Source organism: Anopheles cruzii, chromosome 3 (genome assembly GCF_943734635.1).
Source record: "Anopheles cruzii chromosome 3, idAnoCruzAS_RS32_06, whole genome shotgun sequence".
Lineage (NCBI taxonomy): Eukaryota > Metazoa > Arthropoda > Insecta > Diptera > Culicidae > Anopheles > Anopheles cruzii.
The window spans coordinates 28719513-28743990 of NC_069145.1; the positions used below are offsets into that span (position 1 = coordinate 28719513).

The 24478-nt window shown below is 47.5% G+C and overlaps 1 protein-coding gene across 1 annotated transcript; it reads left to right on the forward strand.

The window, feature by feature from the left end:
- The first annotated feature begins 23097 nt into the window (after positions 1–23097).
- LOC128275438 (chymotrypsin-2-like) lies at positions 23098–24051 on the forward strand. The gene is made up of 3 exons (XM_053013934.1): positions 23098–23159; positions 23227–23650; positions 23749–24051. Exons 1-3 carry the CDS (start codon positions 23098–23100, stop codon positions 24049–24051), a joined length of 789 nt encoding a protein of 262 aa, XP_052869894.1.
- The last annotated feature ends 427 nt before the right edge of the window (positions 24052–24478 follow it).

The following is a 24478-nucleotide window of genomic DNA, read 5'->3' on the forward strand; positions in this document are numbered from 1 at the left end:
GTGGCTGGCAGTGATAATTTATGAGCTTAATTTTTCTGCAAAGCACTTTCGAAGCGACTGAAGGAGGTTTGTCGCTCTAGCCCTCCCCGCTACATGGCGCCGCTTCCGGTGACGGATGGTCCTGGCATTAGTTAGCGAGCATTACTGGAGCGCTGCACGAGCACCGGGCATGTCGGTTACTAAACTTACCCACCCACCTATCCACCCCATCGGTGCTGGCCGTATGTGAGCCCCCTTTAAAAGCTCATGTTTGTGCGCGCGCCAGTCACATGTGGGAAAGTGTGTCGCTTTGATGTCTTAAACATGCGACGGACTTATTTCGAGCTAATGCCGAGCGCTACACAGTATGGAACACCAATGTATGAGCTGTGCTGTACAATACGAAAGGATACTTTACAAATGAGGACCATTTATAATAACGAAATCTGTCACCTCCATAAATTAAAACGATGAGACCGGAAGTTTCCTTTTTCACCATCGGGATGTGCACCAAAAATTAGTAGAGAAACAAACGGACCTCTCTTTCACATCCTTCAGCCGGCGCTGTCATTAAGGATCGTTAAAAAGTCCCAATAATCGTAAATCATTGCCCGCACTGCGTGCCGCAACATTGTAGCGGGAGAGGCCAAACAAGTAAGCAAATGAAACCATCTGTTATATTTGTCGTTTTTCGGGCGCACAGCAATGCACACGTTTATCAGGCGAAACCGTTGAAAGACGCCCCAAAAAAAAGGGAAGGCAAATCAAACCCACTGTGTGGCCGGTAATGGGCACCTCGTTAGAGTTTGGTTTAGAGCCGGGTGGATTTTTTGCTCCCCCGTTTCGGTTGTAATCTGTTAGCCAAACAGCGAGGAGCTTTCCGCTGAATGGAGGCGCCGGTCCGCAAGACTACACAGAAACGCGGAATGGTGCGAGAAAACATCGATCCGTTTACATGGAAATCATCATCCGCGCGATCGCGGGTCCGTTTTGTAGCAGCTCGTCCATCGCTTCGGTTGCGCCGTGAGTCGGGCTAGCGGATGGAAAATTTTGTTCGTTGCTCATATTTCACCAACCTAATGGTAGTACGGCCCCATGCCCATGCGAGCGTCTGCGTTTCGGGCAATTTACGGGAAACATCACTTTCCCGTAAGCTGCCTTTAAATGGTTCGCGCCATATCTGGGAACCGAAATCTGGACACCTTAATGTGTGTGTGTGTGTGTGTGTAAATCACTCATCTGTGCTCGGTTAATGAGCAGCGGTCCAAAAGCGGAACGACATAATGCAGCTTAAAGAGCAGAAGCTTGACCCAATTGGAGAAAGTCCAGCAGTGGCAGGGCTCCCCAACATGTTCACACACAAAAGGTTTAATTTATTTAAATTACCGTGCGTGTTTGATGTGGAACCGGGTGTGATAAAATCAAGCATCAACTTCACAGAACCGACAGAAAAAGACGGACCCACGAGAAGCCCATGAATTACCGGCAAGCAATTCGCCACGGCCCGGGGCGAAATTGCGGAACGGCCAATGAGTGCCGGCCCACAGAGGTCCGGATTGGACTCAGCCGATGGACTAAGGCGAAATAAATAATCACGGATCCGCAGAATTTACGATTGCGTTCCGCGCCGCTCAATTGGGTGCGAGCGACTCTGCCCGGCAGGCCAGACGCGAGTCCCTGGCACCTTTCGAGAGGGGTTTCGCCGCAAAAACGCAAATCCCAAATTAAAGATTCCACCAGAGGCGGATTCGACGGCCGCAGGTGGATTCGGCGATGGCGGTTCTCGATCGCCTTAAGTCAGTTTTATTCGACTCACCCGTCGAAAGTTTCGTCGAACGATTAATTCTTGATTTAAAGGTACACACACACGGCGCGGCGCGGCTGCTGTTCAATCTAATGTTTTTCTTCCAACCCCTGCTTTTTTCGGTTTGTTGCCACAATCAATAATCGGCTCCGGTTTTGCGGTTCTCGTTTCAGGTATGTTTGGATAGTCCCGGGGGCGTCTCGTTGGGCCGGTCCATCAGGTGCCGGTGCTGCCGATGATTTTGATAGCGATATGCAGCGAACGGTGAGCGAACGAGACCTCGGAACGTGGTTCGATGAAGATGAAACGAATTTTGAAAGGCTCGTTAATCGGTCGGCAGCTTTTTACCCGTTACACAAACCGTTTACTACCCGCCAATTGCGGCACGTCTTTCGTCGACCGCCAGCACTTCGGCCGAACGAACGCGCCTGAGGAGTGTGAACGTTGAAATTATATCGTCGCAACCCAAAACAGCAGCAAAACGGTAACATTAATCAAACAAATGATTGGGTCTCGTGCTGACCGGTGAAGAGAGTGGCCACTTCCACTAATTGCCCCTGTCAAGCTGACCATTTGGCAAACGACTTTACTTTGTGTGCGTGTGTGTGCGCGCGCGCCAAAGTTTGACTTTATTCGTCCCAACGAACCAAGTCGAAGCTGTCAAATGACTTGCGGTAATGAACAGTTTCGATGCGGCGGACTCTCCGAGGGTGGAACATTCGGAAACCGAGCGGAACTTTCGGAACCCGAAGAAAGAAAACAAAGCCTTTGGCCAAGATTTACGATTAAAGCAACTCATCCGACCGCCCCAAACTAGGGCAGCAGCACATCCGAAATCGTCGCACGTGTGTGTGTGTGTGAGTGGCAGGACTAAATGTGCTTATCTCGCAACACGCTGAAAGAATGTTGCTCCTGCCGCCAGTGGTGAAAATAGATTTTAGGGCAAAAGTTTCCAGTTGCCCGTTTCTTGGTGCGGTATCCTGTTTTCCTGTCCCACCCACCGACACGGAACGGACACGTGGCTGATACGTGTCGCTTGATAAGAGTCGGATATTTAATCATCATTCATGTCCATGCGTTGCCTCCGGGATGCGCTGCGTCGAGATTGTTGAGCAGATATCCGTCGAAGGATGTCGAAGGAAGCTGTCGTTGGCTGTCGCATGTGGGGTTTTATTGGCAAAAATTCATCAGCTTCGTGCGTTTACATTAAAAAGCGACGACCTGCAGCACGAGACGAAGTTCAAGATCAAAAGCGTTGACGTTCGTAACCTTTCGGGAACATCAAGGTAACGAATGCGGAATGACGAGGCGATTGAATGCCATTCAAAACAAACAGGTTCCATTCGACGATTCCTTTTCCAAATTATTGATGGTGTCGTAAGGACCGCAGATTTGGACATTATTCAGACTCGGACAATTTTAAGGGTGCTAAACATTGCGGTAACAAACTGCCCATTAAATATTAAATCGTTAGCAGATTAGGACTAGGTAAAATAGATAAACAAGTGCTTGCAAGACAATCATAGTTAGCTTTGAAAAATAAATCATAGTTTAAAATAATTTATAAAGTAAAGGAAAATATGAGTTAATGCCATGGCCGGCATGTTGGTAATGTATCCTTTGTTGGAAATATTCACACATAACGTACGTTGCGATAGCAAAAAAATTTTGCATAAAAACCCGATGCCCGATCCGTAGCATCGGCGAGCAGGACCCAAGCCGACACACACGGCACAGCCATTTTCATTCCGACGCGGAATTCCAAATTCCACATAAACTCAAGTAAACAAAGCTATCAAAAAGGTAGCAAAACCCGTACATTCATCACGGCGATGTTATTGTTGTTCGGTTGGCCACACCGACGGCAATGCAACACCTAGCTACAGCAACAATAACAGCACCAACCACAACAACACCATTCTCCAGAGTACATAAAAGGCAACTCGCACCAGCCAGCAACCGGACCCCGACGTCGAGCTAATGATCTTCCGAGTAGTTCTCTTCGCACACACACACATTCACTACCGAAGACAATCACAATAGTGAAGTGAGGGCTTGTTGTCGGGGCACCATGCCATGCCAATTGAAGGCCAATCGGCGGCTGTTTGTTTGTTTACACAGCGGAAAACTTAATTCTTACCTCGAGAGGCGTCGGCCATCGTTCTTGGGAGCGTTGAGCTGGATTTGTTTTGCTCGCCCCGTTCCGTCCCCATATCTGTGTGCGTTATTTGGCGAGGATTTTGTGGTTCTTCGGCCCTCTTAAAACACGCCAGGTAGTTGCCGGCCAGAAAGGCGGAAACATTTATTCGTCGTGAATGGTTATTGCATCTCGTGTGCCCTCTCGTGTGGGTTACTCCAGGCCACTACAGGACTGCGTCCGACCACTTCGTCCGGATACTGCGTCCCCGCACGCGTCCGGGAAAACTGTCTTTTGTTTTCCCTCCCGCGCGGTACAACGAAAGGCCGCGAAGGATGGGAAGTTTTCATCTTGTAATCTTACCAGGGTCGGAGAAGTGGAGCAAAACCACTTACGACTTCCGTGAGAGCGACGCGTGAACGATGGCCGTGTGTGTGCCGTCGGTGGGAAAAAAGCTTAAGGATTCATGGAGATTCATATTTCATTCGTAACTGTCACACGCTTGGTTTCGCTATCTTTCGGCGGGCCGTTTTTGTGCCATATTTTACCGCTTTTCTTTGAGCGTATGGCGCCACCGTGTTGCCGAGGCAGGTGGTAAACAACGGGAAACTTAAAACCACTGAAAAGATGAAAGTGTTTCGCCTGTGTCTGCGTTGCTCAAAAAGTAGTGTGCACATCTTTTCGACCCCACCGACCGTGTGTGTGGTCGAAGATTTAGTTTTTGTTTTGTGTTTTTTGGAAAAACTAATGCGACCTGCGAGCGGAGAGAGAAAACTTAAAGTAAAACCATCAATCTAAGCTGTAGAGAAATGTGGAAAACGGAAAAAAATAATACGAAAGTAGCCAAGACTGTTTGAGCAACGTTAAGTACACTGCAACACCTGTCACTCGCGCCACAATACATAGGAAGTCCTGCACATTTGGCAAAAAGCATGTAAGCCGAGGCGGAGAACGAAACGTATATCGTCGTCGTGAACTAGTTCTCGTACGGCCATAAACTAGCGTTCCATCGGCAGTGAAACTTTCTGCAAAAAGCCGAGCAAAACTTTTTCACAAATCAACATCTTGTTCGCACCTTGCCAAGAATCTCTTCAATTTAAAGTTAACATTTCCACGAGCGCAAGATTAGGTTGGCAAGTTCTTAAGCCAAGCTAAGCGCCTTAAAAACTATCGAAGGAGTCACATCCTGCGAACCCTGGGTGGCGAAAAGTTGCATAACTTTCAATATGTATCACTTTCTTCGCAATCGAATCACGCGCACCGGACACGGCAAAGAAAATCATCACCTTCACACACTTTGTTGAGAATCTAACGAAACGAAACGTACGTGAACCAGTTTGCTACAAAAGCAAATCGGAAAAGTTGACAAAGTTTGCTACAACGCCATAGTTACGTGGTGTCAGAAGAATCTGCTGAAAAGTATGGTGGCAAAAGACGATCTTCAAAGAAAAGTTTCGTCACAAAAAAAGTAAATCGTGCCAGGTAGTGGAGCAGAGTTTCTCAAGAAAAGATGTTTTCATCCATTTCACGCATGGAAAGTTCACAAAAAGAATGGAAATCGGCAAAAAATATGCCACGAAAATGTCGATTTTCTCGACAATATTCAATAGCAAGTCAAACAAATAAGTCAATGAAAATGTTAAACTGAAGGCATAATTAATGTTTGAAGAACTCCGCAAGTGCGCAATCATTGAAAAGTTTATCGATGATATTTTCCGAAAGAACTCTTTCCGAAATTAAACACAAACACTGTTTGATGATGCATAACATAAAAATGCTGCTTCTACCAAAATAAGAAAATTGCCTTCAACTTCAGCCAGGAAAGCTCGGAAAACTAAACGGAACCGAAAGCATGTCCCCAGAATTACTAACATCGTTCCAATTCGAGACCCTTCACCGATCGGTGGCGTAAGTTGCTTCTGCAAAAGCCTCGCAAGGGGCCTCGATTTTATTTATGGGCTGTGAAATGCATCGCCCAAGCGTACCCGCATGTATGCGAGGACCGGTGCACCCGATAACTTTTCTCACGGACGTAGTTTCCGTCAATCGAATTTTCAAGGCATTCAAGAACCGGAAGTGAGCACCGTCGTACGAACGAACGAACGAACGGTAGCGGTAGCGTAGGTTGTGATCGGCGCGGGACTTTGTGAAAGAAAACGGTCTATTTCGGGTTGGCTCATAAATTTTGCAGCCCACCGGTATGTTTACAGGGCTTCCCGTTGTTGCTGATATTGCATTCCGTTTCAAATGGCGGCGTCACTAAGTTTTACATATTCCAATCGGTGACCCAAGGCAGGAACGAAGTTACCCAACGGAAACGAGGCGAAAGTTTCTTTCTTTTGGAATATATAACCACTTTGGTTACGTTTCGATACATCGATACTAAATACTACTTTCGTTAACATTATAAACTGTTTGATTGAAAAACGCTTATCTTTGTGAAACAAATGAAGTTGTGAAAAAATAAATGATTTAATCTAAATCGTTCTATATAAGCTTCACACATTTTGGCTAAAGAAAAGATCAGTTTCATACAACAAAGAAATCGTTTCTAAAAACCACTTTAAAGGCCACACAAAAAGTGCTGAAACTTTGACAAGTGTTTTTGAGTCAACTAAGTATTATGCAATTCTCTGTACAGAAACAAATTGGACCGAATTACTAACAACTAACATCACTAACACTAACATCACAAACGAGTCTGCCGGCCACTTTACGGCTAAAAGTGGATCAATAAATCGGTTTAACGATTCCGATTTTCGAATCCCGGCGCAGTCGACGGCCACCAAGCCACCAAATGTCACAAAGGGTGTCCAGAAATAAAACAACATCGATAGGTTAAAAAATAGAGTAGAGCAGGTGCACATACAAAAGTGCAGCAAGCCGGTCATACGCTCGCTGCATCGCTGCCGGGGCAGCTGCGAAATTCCCAGTTCCGGTCCGACGGTGGCAGACCCGACCGGAAGCTTGCCGGACAAATAGTTCAGGCGCACTAGCGAGCGAGTGCGCGATGATAAATAATGACAGCTGGGAGCGATTTAAGCCGCTTCTATTTGTCAGCATACTTGTATAAATTCCCCATTTTTTACACCAATCTTTTGCGTTATGTCACGGTCACTTTCAGTACCTCTAAGTACGACAGTGTGCTCAAATCGGTACCCAACGATAGAAATTCAAAGCAATAAGAGAATATTTTCAATTATCCCCGTTTTTGCATTCCACTCTAATGTCCTGCCGGCAAAAAAAGGGGCAGCTACATTTACAATTGCAAATTGCTATTTTCAATTCAGCAGGCCGTAAAGTAAGTGTTTAATCACTTCGCTGGGGCGCAAGCCGCCGCGAGCGAGCCCGGTGGCGGGTTATGGTGCTGCAGTTGCAGAGAACTGCAGGGCCGTGGCCCGGAAGGAGAAGGGAGCGCTTACTTTACCGCTCGGAAGTAATCCCATTACCGGAAGGCAGCAATTTCCCGTTTTATTGTGGAAACTTTCTTGCTAACTGATTTGAACCATTTGAAGTGGATCGCTTCACGCAACGCCGGAACTGAAACAGCATTTAGCGCCCGGGGGCACCACGCCGCGGATTGGCCACCCGATCTTATCTACTGTCGCACAGCAGGACTCCAACGGTGGCTTAACTTTTTCCATCAGCTCCCGACTCCCGACGTGGCGAACGAAAACCGGCGGACATTAGCACAAAGCCCCGGGTCCCGTTCTGGGCAGGGGCGTGAACCGAAAGATGGTGAACAGTTTCAATTAAAAATTATAATGTGCTGTTAATAGATTTCGGTTACGATTCCTGACGGGGGCCGACTTTCTGTTTGTCTTTGGCCAAATTTATGCTAACCGTCGGTTCGGTCCTGGTAGGTCGCCCACCCGCGAATGGCAGCGAAGCGTATTATATCAATTCCGTGGGCGCGCGAAGGACACACCGGGCACCGGCACTGGGTATCAGCGTGGATCGCCTCCGTTCTGCTCGCTTACGTCACGCGGCCAACGGCAGGACTGTGAATTAATTAATTTGCCTTTCGTACCTTTTCGCCGTCTTACGAAGTTCCCACGCCGTGTCGCCGAGACAGAGACAGAGAGAGGGAGAGAGCGAATAAAAAATGATATGCTCCGAGAAATATATTCCTGCCTTGGAAAGAACCAGACGGAGAAATTATAAGACCTTCTGCAGAAGCCCTGCTTAGAAGCCCAAAACCATCCGTAGGTCTCTTGAAGCGACCGAAAAAGGGACCCCGTAATTCCTGATCCCTTGGCTGATGGTGACAAAGGACAGCATTAGGCGCGATTTTCAATCAACACAAAAAAATCTCTTACCTCAAACGTCACACGATGCCAAATATTTGATGTCGACTCGAGCAGAGCCAACCCTGGAAAAAGGGTATCTCCGTCGGCAAAATGGAGCTGAAAGTGGCTTCACGTGCTGTTGCGCCGGGTGTATCAGTTACCAGGCGCCTCCATCGATAAATCCTCCTCCGGCAAGGCCGGCGACGGGCAGAGCTTATCTAGCGTTTACTGATGATGTAGTAGATTTCAGAGCTCCAAAATTAAGCGACAAGCGTGACGAAAGATCGATCCTTGGGCTGAGCAAAGAAGAAGAAGCGAGCGAGCGAGCGAGCGACCGCCCGGGTGGGCTTTTTGTTGTCAAGCCGAACAAATAGGGCAACACACAACGCCGAGCTGTCGGAGATAACCGACCGAGAGGATGCAAACTGCGGCCCCCGATGGGTGCTTGAAATTCTGTCATCTCATCAGCTTTTCGAAAGCCCGAGTCTAGTGCGGCTTGCGTTCTCTCGTTCCACCCACGCACCAATAGCTATTGTTTTCTCTCGTGTGCGCTTTTTTTTCCTCCTCGTGGTAGCCATTTTATCGCTCAATCTAAGCTCTCGTTTCGGTCACCCTCTCGTGCGTTGTTAATATTAACACAATGGCAGGATCCGGCGGCCAAAGGATCATGGCGAGCCTGTTTGAGGATGATGAAAAAGTCACTTACCACTTCAGCTTTCGGTCACCGAACTTCGGTCACGTTTATGGTATTGTGCGCCACGTCGACGGCGAGCGGGCGCCTTCTTCCCCCCCAAAAGCATAGCAAGGACACGAATAAATTTTTTTCTATTTTTAGAAACGATTGCCACCCGATTTGCCACCAGCAACGATAACGGTACGAAAAAAGCATAGCTATACTTATGCTGCTGCTAAGAGAACTGAAAAGAGTGAAAGCGTTATTCTTTTACTCTCCCTCTCTCTCTCTCTCTCTCTCTCTCGTCATTAGTACAGTAGTATATTAGCGCGACTTTATAGACCTCTCAACGGTCTCCCAAGCCCGTCTAGCCGTTTTGAAACTCGTTCGTGCGTAACCTAAATCGTTTCTAATTCTGCACGCAGTCTAGATTGGGGCTCTAATCCGTCGGTGAACCGAAAACAGTCCACCACCGCTCTCTGTCAGCCACTATTTGGGACTATTTAAAAAGTGCCACCCATTTGCGATAATGACGGTATCAAATTCGATTACATTAGGGCTGCACCGATGCGCATGTTCGTGTGCTGTCGGCCGTACTTGGGGCCGAGTCCAACGAGTCCAACGATACTGTTTCAAAACTTACGAGCCAAGGTGTGGCTCGGGAGCCGGGCCGGATAGCGCCGGGACGAAGGTTGGGCTAATTATAATCGAAAACTATTCATTTGCTTTAGCTAGAAATTACCAGCCCATAGCAGGTGGCAGCTTATCCTGGCGAGGGTGCAATATGGGGGCGGCGGCGGCAGTGATTGTAGCTTGGGCTCGAGCTGACCCGAGCGTCGGCTGCCATGTTGCTGCGTGCTGCGTCTATGTAAGCAGCTAATTATACTATAAGCGCACACACCTGGACACACACCGGTTTATGATTAACTCGAAGCCCAACTAGAGCACCGGCCTTTGCCCGGCCGTTGCGTCGGGTGGCCACGTGTCCTGACCCGACACGGGAGACAGGGTATCGTAATAATTCACAAACTAACAATAATAATCTAAGCGAACCGAGGATATGTGAGGCTATAATCCGATCCTCGCGATAAGATCTTCCCGCGTTCGTTGGGTCCCGCTCGAACGCCAACACCCGGAGCTGGCCCGGAGTTGTTTGCCGGCGGAACATGAGTTAACCAACGCAACATTGTTTATTAATACTGGCGCGCCAGGAGCAGCTCGTGGTGCTGGCGTACGCGGCGACGATAGCACCGGGGCTGGGAGTGGAAAGGGGGGTCAACACTAGCGGGTGTTAGATAAACAGTGTAATCGGCGACAATGGAGTAGTTACGGTGCGATACCGGTGCGTCGGTCGTGCCGTTGGTGAAAAGCCAATAAATAGCGTTCGGTGTTGCAACTTCGTGTTGTTTACGGTACGGATGATAACTTCCGCTTTCCATTATGATGTGGTCTTTAATTTTATGGATTAAACAGGTCTGCTACATTACGGCTTGCGAAATGTTAAAACCGGCTCCTGGTGTGATCTATGTCAGTGATCGTATTCATTAGCAAGTAAATGAAATAAATGGAAATAATCATCAATTTTACACTAAACAATGTCGTATTAAGCACAACCACGTAAGCGAATGGAAACGATCCAACATGGTCCACATGGTATGTGAAGAACACCCAGATCATCCCAAAAGCATCCCGCGACGTGCATAGATCACACGTTTCCTGTTTTATCTTTTAGCATTTTTCTTCACCACCGGTAAAGGAAGCGTCCTTCGACAGCCAGGTCGGGCCCCCGGAAAGGGCAACACTCGAAGCCTTCGCTCCATAAAGAACCAACCCAGGACTGCTTGGCAAAGGCGAGCCAACACAAAACTGGTCGCCGTTCACTCGCTTAATCCACTTTACAGCCCTCGCGGGACCGGTAACTTTTGGCATTTTTCGGCCAAAGTGATGCTGCTGCTGTCAGCCCGGCCACCATTAAAGCCGGGAGCACTCTGTGGGCAAGTTGCCGGGGTCCGTATTTTATTCCTTTTTTAAAGGGGTCTTCAAAAAGCCGATGTTTCAAGCAAGAAACGGAATTACACTTTTTAGCTCACCCGGTGGCACTTCCCCGTTCGCTAACAAAACGCTAACAACTTCAGATCCTGCATCTTATTCGATCGGATTTGGGCGATTCCGGTTCAGCTTCTCGGTCCTTTTGAGGCCTGACGGAGGTTCTTTATTCGCCTTTGAAAGGCATGCCCACGCTTTCAACATAGGCCCGATTACAGCCGAAGGCGGAAATAAAAGCAAGAAAAATACCGAAAACCTCGTAAGAAGCGATAGTCTGTGTTCGGAAAACCGCGACGAAAATGCTTTCCGCTACACAGCCAGATGCACGTTCACGGTGGCATTTGAATAAATTCAACAACACACTGGGCTGAGAAATATTGAATCATAGAAACTTTAAGCCAATGCTTTGTTCGACACACCAAAATACTCGAACATTAACATTACAGATATAAATCGCTTGACCAAAATTTGGTTTTACCGTAACGTTAACCGCAAAGGAATATATATTTAGTGTACTTCTAAATAACCTCTTTTGTAAAATAAAATCATCGATATGATCCACAAGATTGAATTAACCACATCGCGACCCAGGATATTATTTTTATCCAAGAGCGTACATTTTTCCAATTTGTTTTTAATATGAAATACTTTTTCCATGTGTCAGTATGTCATTTAGTTTGTTTCAGTTGCTGACCGGGTCAGCATTGAATTGAATAAATATCTGGAAACACACAAAATGGAAACCCGGTTTTTGCTTCGATATTTTCGAACACCAAATTGGATTCCATAAAATGGTCTTAGCACTCAGCGTAAGACAAAAGGTTTGCGAGAGATTGCGAAAGAAAGAGAGAGAGAGAGAGAGAAAGAGAGAGAGAGAGAGAGAGAGAGAGAGAGAAAGAGAGAGAATGAGAAAGAGAGTTGTAAAACAAAAGCGTAACACAATTCTTTACTATTACTGCTACTGCCGTAAATTGATTACGGCCCGGCACGGCGGCTCAAGGAAGCATGGTATGGTATGGCTGTCGGATTCAATCAAATCAAAGCTTTAAAAAACGACCGAAGAACCATTCGTCTTGCTTCTGCTCCTCAGTGTCCTCCCAGGGGAGGATCTGTAGCCTTTTGCTAGTGTCGCGCAGTGCTTTCTTCCAATCGTTTAGACGCCAATCCGGAGGACGCCACGCTACACATCGGTGGTATGGGAACCGCCACATATTTCACGTCGTGAATCACACAACATACCGCAAATCGAGTGAAACTAGTCCCAGAAGATCCGCGGTACAAGAAGGATCTATTTTCTGTTACGGCTTTTCGATTCCCCGTGGAGAAGCTTTTCGGTTGATTCCCTTTCTTATGTTGTGTTTTGTTCATCGCAACCGAGAAAAAATATGGCGGGCCAGAGGGGACCCAAGTGCGACGGCGACGGGACGGTGGTGTGTTGCACAATTCCCCAACGGAATGGAACGGCAAGCGGCGGCTTCCGACACTTTTGTGTCGCCGCTCGGCAGAGGCTGACCGGGACTGGCACGTTCGTTTATTTTGTCGAAAAAATTCCATTACTTTCGGTGTCAATTTAATGCCATTTTCAATAAGGGGGCCGGTCGGCTTGCCATGGAACTGTTACATAAAAGGGTTCCGTTCGCGAGACGGAAGTTGCGCAACAGACATTTTTGAATATCGCGCCTTCTCAACGACTCGGTTGATGACGCGCCTCGAAATCGAAGGATTCCAGTTTAAGCGCATCAAAGGCATTAGGGTAACTCGGAACAACCTCACATATGAAATATTTTAACATTTTTTTTACTAAATAAAAAAATCTTACTGCATCTCTGAAACAAGATTATCAAAAAGGAAGAGAGACAAACAAGAGCAGTGTCTCTGTGCAATGCGATCTTAGCGGAAGAGATGGTTTATGATAGGTCTACTTTCCTTCATTTCCGGAACCGAACGAAACCGGGATCAGCTGATTACGCGCCGTTGCACGGGGGTAATTCACGAAATCGGAGAAGCATGACGACGCACAGGCTCTTTCCTTCCGTCCTAGACACACGAGTACGTAACGCAGGATTTTGGGTGCTCGTTTTTCCCTTTTTTTTCATTTTGACAACATGAAGCGACTAAAATGGCATTAAATCGCTTCGCTTCGTGGGCTATATTAATTCATAAATCTGTTCCGTGCTGCGAGTGGTATTCGAAACCTTAGGCTCTACGCGCTGCAGGACACCCAACTGCCCACGGTGGACGGGCGCACTGTTCAAATTCTAACGCAAATTCGAAAAAGTTCCGAGTTCCGCTTTTCGAAGGACGAACCAAACCGGGAGCGCAATAAAAGTATTTTCTAGTCCATGATGGTGAAACATAGGCCCAACGGCAAAGCTCGAGAGTTGAAGTACTTTTTGAGAGCCTTTTTTGTCCACGGTTCTCTGGAATCAATTTTCGTTTGCCTTTCGCGTCTTCTACGGTTCAACATGTCCCATCGGTGACCGGTGAGTTGGCTTCGGAAGTATGGAATGTTGAGCAGCGTGTAACAGCGTATAGTGGGGCTTAGGGTTATTGAATAATAAATTTCGGTTTTCGTTACCGGTGAAATGGTACCCGTATTCCACATCCCCCTAATGGCTTTATAATATTTTGAAAAATTAAATACTCATTCCTTTCGGAAGATGACGACACAAGGCAGAAAATGTTTGTGCTTCTTTAAATTCAATAAAGATTAATTCGGGGCATGTACGAGGTGTACAATGAAGTCGAGAATCGAACGCAAGGCCACCATTAATTCCTTACTGATGGATTCCTATTCAAAAAAGCCTGTCTTGCATCATTAATGATATGTCCAGATACGTTTGATATACTTCCACGCTACATAAGCACAAATTATCCAAACATTGACTCACTCGGTGATATACCAATTGTCACGTCCTTTGCAGCGTAACTGCTTCACAGGACGTTAGCAGATATTTACTAATTCAGATTCGAGCAGGCACACGGCTTACTTTAGAGAGCTATGGACAACTGTCGGCTGGGTAACGATACTAACGTATGATGGCTACCCTCTTATTTGCGTCTGAGGCCGTATGCCACAAACTCAATCAGAAATGACGCATGGGCGAGCCCTCACGGATGGCAGACCGTGAACCGACTCAGCATTTCATTAATTGACGCGGGCGCACTTATCTGGTCCGGATCGTAGTAGCCACGTCTGACAGAACGTGGAAAACTAGCCAACGCAATGTGTATTTGCTCCACAATTCCCAGCAGTAAGGGTGATTGCCGATGGCATTGCCGATTAGCCCTTATTATGTGGCCACAGCGATCCAACGAGCCACATCGGTAAACATCGACGAGTCTCGCTAACTGACCGCCGCGCCACACAGTTTGGTGCTTGGTTTTGATTCAGTGTTTAACCAGTGCGTCGTATCAGGCCCAAAATCGGACCGCTTAATTGATGGTACGATGCTTACGCAGCAGACCACCACAATGTAGGTGGTTTGGGATGGCTCATCCGCTCACACTTGAGTGATTGAGTGAGAAAAAGCTCTCCCACTCACGGCATGGCCATTGGCAGTGTCAGTCAGACAGACACATTGCACACAATAATAGTTTGCCTCCGCCAACGAACGATTCGGAAGCCGCGAGGGATTCGCCAGGAGCAACGAAAGTATCCATCAACGGCCACTAAACGTCGTGTAGGGCCGCGAACGACAAGATACTCCGATTTTATGGTACGCAGCAAAAGCATTCGAAGCATAAATATATTTTCGGGCCACCGACCGCAGCCTATTTTCGGCGAACCGTGGTCGTTCGCCCTAAAAAAACGACCAATACCGTGCTGGGCGGGGGCAGTGCGCTGTCATAAAAGTCGAGGATATATCAAACGCAGGACTTTGCGCTGCCGATAATCGCGAGAAACATCTCATCATCAGTCAGCCCCGCGGGATGGTTACAAGGCACTACCAGCCACTGCGCCAAATTTCGATGCTCCCTCATTCCAATATGAGCATGTAAATCGAATCGATGGCTTGTCACAGAAGGCTTGACGCACAACATTCGCCCGGCAGCAAGTGTCGGCACATTAGCCGATAAATCACTGGCCGCGACGGGACGGCGGAACACGAATCGGACTTCGGTTCGAATCGAAAGCTTGATTAATGGAGAGCTTCGAGCCGGTTTGGACTGATTGCCGGAAGCTCGGGAGTTTCCCAATTTCTGTAGCCGGCAGCCCGCTGGAAAAGGATGTTTTTGGTTCACGCAGAAGTCGCCACGCGTTTGGCACGCTAATCGATTCGCTCCGTGTGCGCTGTTAGAACCCGGTTAAAGGTTAGCGGATACGGTGAGCAAATCATTTATCAGTCAATTAGTGGAAGTAGCACTTGCGTGGAGCTCGGGGCTGGTCTTCTCGAGCCTTCGGCTCGCCGAACCGAGCAGCGAGGAGGCGTACTCTAAGTGCTGTCTGTCGGCTACGATCTCGCGGGACATCATTAAAATGTTTACTGCGGAGTGCTTCAGCTGGCAGACGGGAAAAAGCGCACTTGGGATCTCTAGATCTTCTCTGCAGTACTCCAAGTACGCGGGTTAAGGATATCGAGAAGTCGATGCTGCTCGGTCCTTGAGAACTATCTTTTAATGGTCTCTGTTTCCAACAGTTTCTCGCCTGACAATGGACCCGGAGGAATAAAGTCTCTGCAACAAGGATCTCTTTTTATGGATATGAAGGAAACATTCGGGACCTTCAAGAATAATTTGTGACAGTGCCGATTTTTTTAATTTTCACTATTTTACAACACTATCTTCTCATTCTGGTCACCTTTTGTTTATCAATACATTTTATCATCGATCTTCCCGGAAAATGTCAGAATAAGAAAGCAGCTGACTAAATAGTGCAGAGTAGAATATGATTGAACCGATTCCTCGTGATTTATTTTTAAAACTAGTTTTTAAAAATCGATTTAATTTAATATGTTTGGCACACACTTCAAGTGCGGCACGGACCCGGCAACGAAGACTAATGACATAATTGTCCTTCACTCACACCCGCCATAAGTTTCAATTAGTGCGCACTTTTCCATGAGTCATTAAATAAAATGGCCTGAGAAAATTAATCCCATGACGGGAAAAGAAAAGCAAGAAAGCAAAAATGCCCTGATGACGCGTTCATGAGTACCGTTCATGCGCCTGCTGACAGGATTATTGGCAGCTCATAAGATACCGTGGTTTATGGACAACCCGGAACGCCACAAGGTTGCCCATACCATCAACCGGGAACATGGATTGCAACTCGCTGGATACGAACCGTTTGGCTTTTCCTGGGCCAGCGTGACCTTTGAAATGAAAATTTTTCCATGAAGGATACGGAGCGAAGGTAAGAGACGCGAAGGCACGAGAGAAACAGAGAGAGAGAGAGAGCGTGAGAGAGAGATATATATATATAGAAAGAGAGAGAGTTTGGACTGCCGAGGCGCGGTCATAAAAAAAGTTTGCCGCCGTGTGCCACTATTTCATCGTCGCAGCACCGTAGTAATCATAACTCACGTTTCCCGGAGAGTACTTTTCATAAAGCACTGCTAAACCGTCCTGCCGTGTCAATGAACCATCAACCGTCGCCCGAAGGTGAGCAAAAGGACGAACGGGAACAGGTCATCAGTTAAGCCTGTGCGGGAACATTGTTGCCGTATCCTTGATCCAATTCCGTGGCGATAGGCTTTTATGGTCAGCGAGCTCGCCGAGTCCGAACCATGGGCGACCGAAAATCAATTTCTTAATCGAGAGATGAAAAACTTATTCGTACAACACACCCAGCGTACCACAAAATGGACGACAAAAGCCCCAAACAGAGCTGTTAGAGAAGCTTCATCGTCGTTAGAGGGATGAGGAAACCCAGAAAAACAGCCACAGAACGGGTGAGGATAAAATAAAGTAGCTCGCTTACGAATAAATGGATCGAGCTAAGGCCAACGAGAACGTAGAATACAAAAAAAAACTTCGGTGAAAATTGATTGTAGGCTTACACTGAAATTGTCGATTGGCACGACACATTTCCCAAAGGTTCGCAGCAGAATGCTTTTTACTTGGGCTTAGGTCAACTTGATGCACATTAGTTTTTAGTTAGAGCGCCGGCAAAGTGAAGCCACGTAACGACGGTACGATTCCTTCTTTTGCTTCCATTTGAGTGACCTAATTGTGGATAAATAAATTAAGCTTCCGGATTTTATCGGTTTCTTACAATCGGGCAGCTAATCGAGAAGTACGGAGCACTCTATAATTATGCTCCCTTTTGACAGTTACCCTAGTGGCATTTGTATAACAAACTTCCAACCAGCAATCTGTAACATTTAGCGTAATAAATGATTAACAACAATCTAATCCATTCTGCTCTACGAAGACGTTACGTGCAACCAAATTTGCTTAGTAAATGGCAACACAGCTTGAATCCATTGTAACAACCAAATTTGACCAAATCTCAAATTGCACTTCAAATTTTTTTACGCAACGACCGTGCACCGTCTCCCTTGAACGACGTTAAATTAAATTTATGCAAATTAAATTTCGTTCACACATCGCCGCCTTTTAATGCAATTTTGCGATCACTAAACTGCACCCGAGGGCAATGGCCAAAACGGAGTCTAGTAATTCGATCGGCGACCGACAAATCAATTGGGTTTTTCGCGAACTAAATCGAATGCATCATCGCCGCTCGGTGTGTCGTGCTCTTGAAATAGTTCCGGAAGTGCCGTGAGTCTGCACTGCCAATTGGCACCATGATTGGCATGATGCGATGGCTGGCTGCAATGGCACACTTTGCGAAAACAAAGAAATCGGATCATATGGTAGCGTGCGGCGCAAACATAATCATGCACCACTGAATGCATTATTCAGAGTTGACCAACCCCTAATTCGATTATTCGCCGCTGGTCTTCCATGTGGAGTTGGTTTCTCAATCCTGAAGCTCGACTAAGTCAGGATCGCCTGCCTGTCGGCTATGCAGTGGCCGGTGCTCCCTTCGCAGCACACTAGGAACTGAACGCCTCGTTTGCCTAATGCAAGGCGACGTGTTCCGGTTCCTTCCGGAAGGCTCCATGTTAGAGTGATAACGAAGGTGTGATGATAACGGAAAGATACCACATTCGAGGACATCCTTCGAGGCAGGCGCACCACACCGAGGGAATCGTTTTAAATAATTTAATTTCAAACACACCCGGGTCCCCTGGCCGGACCCCGAGGGCCAGAGGCTCCCGGTTTTCTGCCGACTCTTCTAATGTTTAAGCAAACATGGATAATGAATAAAAGGTCTGATGTGTGTGGCTGTGGGTCCACCACGCCCGGCAGAGTGTGAGTCCTCCGGCAGTGGTGCGACATCGGAACAGTGATCCAGCTCGTTTCTCCGTTTTTTTGTCAATCGACGATTTCCCGGAACGCGCCTGGCAGTTGCAGGACCCAATAAAACTTTTGTAATTAACAAATATGGAAAATCTTTTTGCCGTCCACATGTTTTTGTTTCACTCTAAACAATCAACCCCAAAGGCAGGAGTGGCAATATTTCGTACAAACATCGAGGTTCGTTTCTGTCCTGCTGGCTACAAGACCATTCTGGCATTCGTTTCCTAAACAAACCAAGTCCGAAAACTCCGCCGTTGGGCACTTAGTGACGGTACTTTAAAACGAGGGGAGAACATCGGCGAGTCCCAAAAGTTTCGGTGTTTTTTTTTTGGTTTTCCATAATTAATTATGTACCGAGTGGAGGACAGCCTTCAAAATCACGATCCGGCCACTGTTATTGAATTATTAAAGCATATTAAGGCAGTCCCTCCACCGGCAGAGGTAGGCATCCCAAAAAGGCTCGTAATTAATTGCGAATGCTTGCGGTTTTTGGGGTGCTTTTGAGGCGATTTCAAGAATGTTGGTCCCATCCACGGTGGGTAATGCTTTTAAAGTTCCGTCTAAGGTGGAGTGACAACGGCAGCACATCTGGCAGTGGGTGCCATCGGTTGCCCACGGGTTGCCATCGGCCGGACGGGACCGGCAACAGGATCGATACCACTCGGTGGATACCACTGCGTGGATTAGGAAACCGGAACGAATCGAAGAAAAGAAAGCAAAACATTAATGGCACTTTGCCGAAACTTTGGTATCCATCATAATAATATCGATTGGTCATCGTCGCTTCCGGCGAGAACCGCCCGCTACATTGTCGTAAAAGGTCAAGGTGAACCAAGGTCTGGGGCCGAAAGTCTTGCCCTTGCCCTTGAGTGCCGGCTGCGTGCGAGTTATGATTGGAGCGAGCGAAGAACCAACTTCCTTACACAACTCATCTGAAGTGGTGGAGATGCTTCAGCTATGAGTTGCCAAATTGGCTGGGTGATAGTTCAAAATCATGAAACCGGAATCATAAACAACAGTTATCTTGTGGCGCTTCCGTCAGGCAGCGCGATCGATTCAAGGCGTTCCTGCCGGACCGCTTTGGGTTCGCCCCTTTTTTGTTTAAACCGGAACCATTATCATTTACACAACTCAATATTTGTTGAAAACGAATTAATAACATAATGAAGTTTTAGGTAGAGTTTAACTCCTCACAGTGCTCGGATAACGACAAAACACACGAAATAGAGAAATTAGAAACTGTTTAGCGTTAGGTTGTATAGCAAAAAACATTCATCATTAATTTCCCGCAGGTCTTGGCGAATAAGCCGCAGTATGACCATTTAATTGCCCTCGAGGCATTTTATCGGGGCCTAGCGCAAGTCAGCCAGCCTGCCATAAACTGGACACCAGACTACAGCCCGAAAACGGAGAAAAATCTGCCGCTTCAAAGTCAAAGCGACCCTTTCTCGCCATTACGTTTCGCACATTGCGCCTTGATGAATATGTTCACTCACTGTCCATTACGACGACCAGCCTCCGAAAGGATGTAAAGCTCCGAGCGGCCAAGATAATAAACCGATCTTGACTTAAATCGTGAAGCAAACTGCTTGATCGCTCAACTACGGAGCGGTGATAACTTTTCAACTCGGTACATGATTTCTTTCCGGCAGTCCCAAGATATCCCCCCGGGCGTTCGCAATCCGGAATTCAGGTTTTGTGCTATGCTTTTCTTTACAACATTTCGATTACGCCTCTCGTAAAAGGCGCCCAGGCAGGGCAGCTTTCAATTTTCCCGACCATTCATTTACCGGGACGAGGTCATAAAATACGGCCCTTTTTTACTGCCTCCTATTTTGAGACCCTAGGGGCAACGCGGCAACTCCCATTGCATGAAACAATCATTTCTTTACGCAGCCAGCCCGCGCGCCACATCCTGCGGGCTCTGATGTCATGCATTCGAACGATGATAATCATCACAAAGTAACATAAAACCGCCCCGTTCCACATGTGTCTCGCGCAGCGGCAACGATAAATTTGGCCGCAAAAGGATCACACCGTGCCGCAGTGTGAAACGAAATGGCCCGAAATTTGTCTACAGGCGCCGTTGATCCGTTTCACTGCACACACCATTGGCCCACCGGGCTCCGGGATCCGGAATAAGAAATGAAAAATGGCCCACGGCAATGACGAGCCCGCGGGAACAACGTTGATCGCGCTTTCAGTAATCCACTCCGTTCGCCGCAACGTGCTTTAGGGAAATCAATCCCCACCGAGCCACGGTATTCCGGTTCCTTTCCGCCGGTTCTACTGTAAAACCTCCGGTCACCGGGTGCCATAAGTCAACCGATCCCAGTGGCCACCCGAACCGGCTGTTATCACATCGTGGGTTAAGGACTATAAAACCGCTGATAATTACGGTGGCCACACTCATCAGTCCGCGGTCGGCAGATCGCGGCAGAACCCCTCATAAACTAAAGCACGGGCTGCCGCGGCCGGGCTTGCGGTCTTAAATGCAAACGACGGTGGCATTAAAATCGGTTAAGCGAAGCATAAAATGTTAACTTTGGAACGTGCAACCGAATTGCGTTCATAAATATTTATCATTCACTTAGGCGCGCGTGATGTGCGGTGATCCACCGCAGCTTCCTGTCGTTAAACCCTCGAGGGCGGCTGCACAAAAAACGGGCACAGGGGGCCAAAAAGCCCACGGCATAGCGGGACACAGTGTGACGTGTGTGTTTTAATGCCCACCGGGCGGTGGTGTACATGTTTTCTAGTTTGATGGCGGATATCGATTTATGGTAACGCTGAGAGAAGCAAAAATAAAAATATTATCCTTGCTTTGGGGGTGTCAGAGTTACAGCGGGCTTAGCATGGCGTTCATTCAGTGAGGAATCAGTGTGGCGCAGTTTCTAATATTGAGGTTTGCAAATATGCTTATTCCAATTTCCTGTTTCTACCATTTCAGATTTTACACAACCAATCTACGAGCATATCGAAAACCCCCCGAATGGCGTACGGGACGGACCGCCGAGCAGGACGGAACGTTTGCATGAAAGTAAGGGGCCGCATTACGTAGACTAAGTCAATGGCAACACAAGATAACAATAACAGATGATTCTCGACGGTGATCTTACTCTCAACAGTTAGTAAAAGTAACACCTTTGCCCATACCCTCGACAATGCCCTTTTCGCTTACGGCCTAAACCCACTGATTGCGTAAACAATGCCGAGCAAGCTATTCTGGGAGTACGCTAAACATAAGTACATTATGATGCCGAGAGCAAACCACGGGCGCTAACTAATGCATGCACCAAGAATAGATTCATTAAACCTATTCGCAAGACTTTAGCTGCGGACGATGAATAATTAGTTAAACAGCGCAGCTAAAACACGAAGAAATCACTAGTCATGGTTCCAAGAAACGTGGGCATGTTATCACGGTCCTAAAATAGTTAGATAACAACCCACACACCGTCTCTTTGCGCGATGTTAACATCAAACCCCAAGGGTAGCTCTCCGTTAATCCACACCCTTGACTGCGTCGCTGTTAATCGGATTGAACAGTTTGAAGCATTTCGAAACGAAAATTGAAATACGGGTCCACGGATTATGGGACCACGACCGACGGTAATGAGTTTAAAATGAAGCATTTCGGGGACCTCAAAAATGGCAAACCACCACCATTTGGAGAGCAACAGCCGTACGTGATTGTTTATTGCCATAAGCTTCGCATAAGCCCCGAATATTGATGAGCAAAGAAGTCCACTGTTGTTGCTTCTGAGCTACGGTACATTTTGCTTCAATTTTTCAGAAAACATGCCCGATGCCAGACGAGGGTATTCCTGGCGGTCCCTCGACTGGCGGTGGCGGTGCCAGTGCCCGAAAGGATTTCCTAGAAATATATCAGCATTATGACGGCTTATGCAAACATGGGTCGCCCCGCTGGGGAAATCTAACATGAAGGGTCCATGTTGATGCTGTGCGTCCCTTGCGTAACTAACCGGCACTGTAAGGCTCCGCCCGGCCCGGGTCTGCCACGGTGAAATGTTTTCACATTAAAATGTGGTAGCATCGGGTTTGCAATGTTATGAAACACAACGGAGCAGATGTAGATCATAGTGTTACAATCGACCTATAGGCTACGGCAATCGAAACCAGATTGGCTTGGTCGTGTTGGGCGCGCAGTAATAAAACCATCAGAAGCCATGCAGGCCGTACCGTACTGTGTCAGTCTAATGACGTCTAACGTTGTTGATGTAGTTTAAATATGAGCTGACAAGATGCTTGTCGAGTAACACAGGCATGCGATTGCAGATTGAATCATCCTGGCTTAAGACTGTCATAGGTAAACATAAATATTATAACACAAATCTTGGAGCACAAGTTCCGCTTAGCGTGACGTGCAGATTAGGAAAATGTCACTATCGACGCACACGAGCTGGACGGTGCCATCATTTGCTGCTTGACTTCCTAAATGGCGGAAGACGTTGGTAGATCGTGAATGGCATCGATTGACTCATAAAATCGTCGCTAACGGGCCGCTATTTGGTCGTCAATAAACCTACTGTCGCTGCTACTGCTATCAGCAACTTTATGAGATACTAATAAGGGTAGGTCAGCGACTTTGAGATTGAGCTCCAATCATCCCGTCAATCGACAGTGCAAGTGGAGAAACCCGTGTGTGTTACACGTCGTCGGGCAATTAGCGGCCATAAACGCCGCTCTGTTCCGATATCTTGCCAGTGAGGTGGCATATAAAGTAGCGTGTCGTTCGCAGCGCGCACCACTGATTCCGAGGGTTTTGCTGTCGAAAATGGTGGCCAAAGTGTTGTTTGCCGTCGCACTGTGTCTATCGCTCGTGGCCGGAAGTCGTAAGTGGAACTGCTAAATCTCGGTGGGCCGTGAGGGTTAAGTTCTATCGCTGGTCTCCATCGCCAGATAGTTTGCCGCGTGCTGTAGGTACCGAAACGAAGGGAAACCGAATCGTCGGAGGGTACGATGCGAGCGCCGGCCAGTTCCCGCACCAGGTGAGCTTGCGGCGGCCACCAAACTTCCACTTCTGTGGCGGATCGATCATCGGGCCACGCTGGATCCTGTCGGCGACGCACTGTACCACCGGGATGTCACCGGCCAACCTGAACGTGTACACCGGAAGCGTGTCGCTCTCGTCCGGTGGCGTCTACTATCCGACAATGCGCATCGTCAATCATCCACTGTACGACGCGGCCACCACCGAGAACGACATCAGTCTGATCCAGACGGTGAATCCGATCGTGTTCAACGCCAACACGCAATCGATCGGTCTCGGTTCGTCGTACATTCTGTCCGCCACGGGGGCCACCATTTCCGGCTGGGGTCGTTCCAACGTAAGGATGCGGTTCCTTAAAATTATGGAAAATTATTTGCTTTCATTTTTTATATTCGTTATCCGGTCTCCGGACTTGTCTTACCATTCTTGCGCTAGACGATGGACAACGAAGTGGCCCAGGTGTTGGACAACATGCAGTGGTTGACGGTGAACATTCTCACGATGGCACAGTGTTACGAGGAGCGCGAAGGATCGAACAACATCTTCGACAACGTAATGTGTGTGTCGAGTCCGGAAGGGCGTGGTGCCTGCTCCGGGGACTCGGGCGGGCCACTAACGTACGACGGTCAGGTGCACGGTATCGCGTCCTTCGTGCGAGTTCCTTGCGCAACGGCCGTCTCCGACGTGTACGAGCGGGTTTATTCGCATCGGTCGTGGATCACGTCGGTCATCATGTAATTGTGACACTCTCGGTTAAGTTTGTAGCAAAAATTTAAAAGCCATACACCAACCGAATTACCTGGACTGCGTGAGTTTGTGAAAGAAATCTAACGTCACAACGCTACACATTCGACTTGACTGTCACACTTGTTCTCAGAAGAGTGATTGTAGAATGGAGAACTCCTTTGATTCTCGTGAAGTCAGTCTTGGGCTCATGTTTGGAACATTGTCAAAGCTATTCAAATGAGGCTGTGCTTTTGCTAAGTATAAGTTTCTACGTTTAAATTTTCAACACCCCGTATGATAGATAATAAAGCTTTTGAGATATCCCATGTATGCTACGGATAGCGTTTTGTTGCGTCGTGTCCAATAAATATATTACATTTTTGTAACATTTCAATTGAGTAAGGTCACCAGTGGGCGCAGCCAACGAGGTTATCGGCGT

What these genes read in the sequence shown, in the direction of transcription:
- LOC128275438 (XM_053013934.1), top strand. Translation starts at nt 23,098, where the DNA reads ATGGTGGCCAAAGTGTTGTTTGCCGTCGCACTGTGTCTATCGCTCGTG. An exon ending in CTCGTGGCCGGAAGTCGTAA is followed by an intron (nt 23,160 to 23,226) that starts GTGGAACTGCTA and finishes ATCGCCAGATAG; the next exon opens with TTTGCCGCGTGCTGTAGGTA. An exon ending in CCGGCTGGGGTCGTTCCAAC is followed by an intron (nt 23,651 to 23,748) that starts GTAAGGATGCGG and finishes TTCTTGCGCTAG; the next exon opens with ACGATGGACAACGAAGTGGC.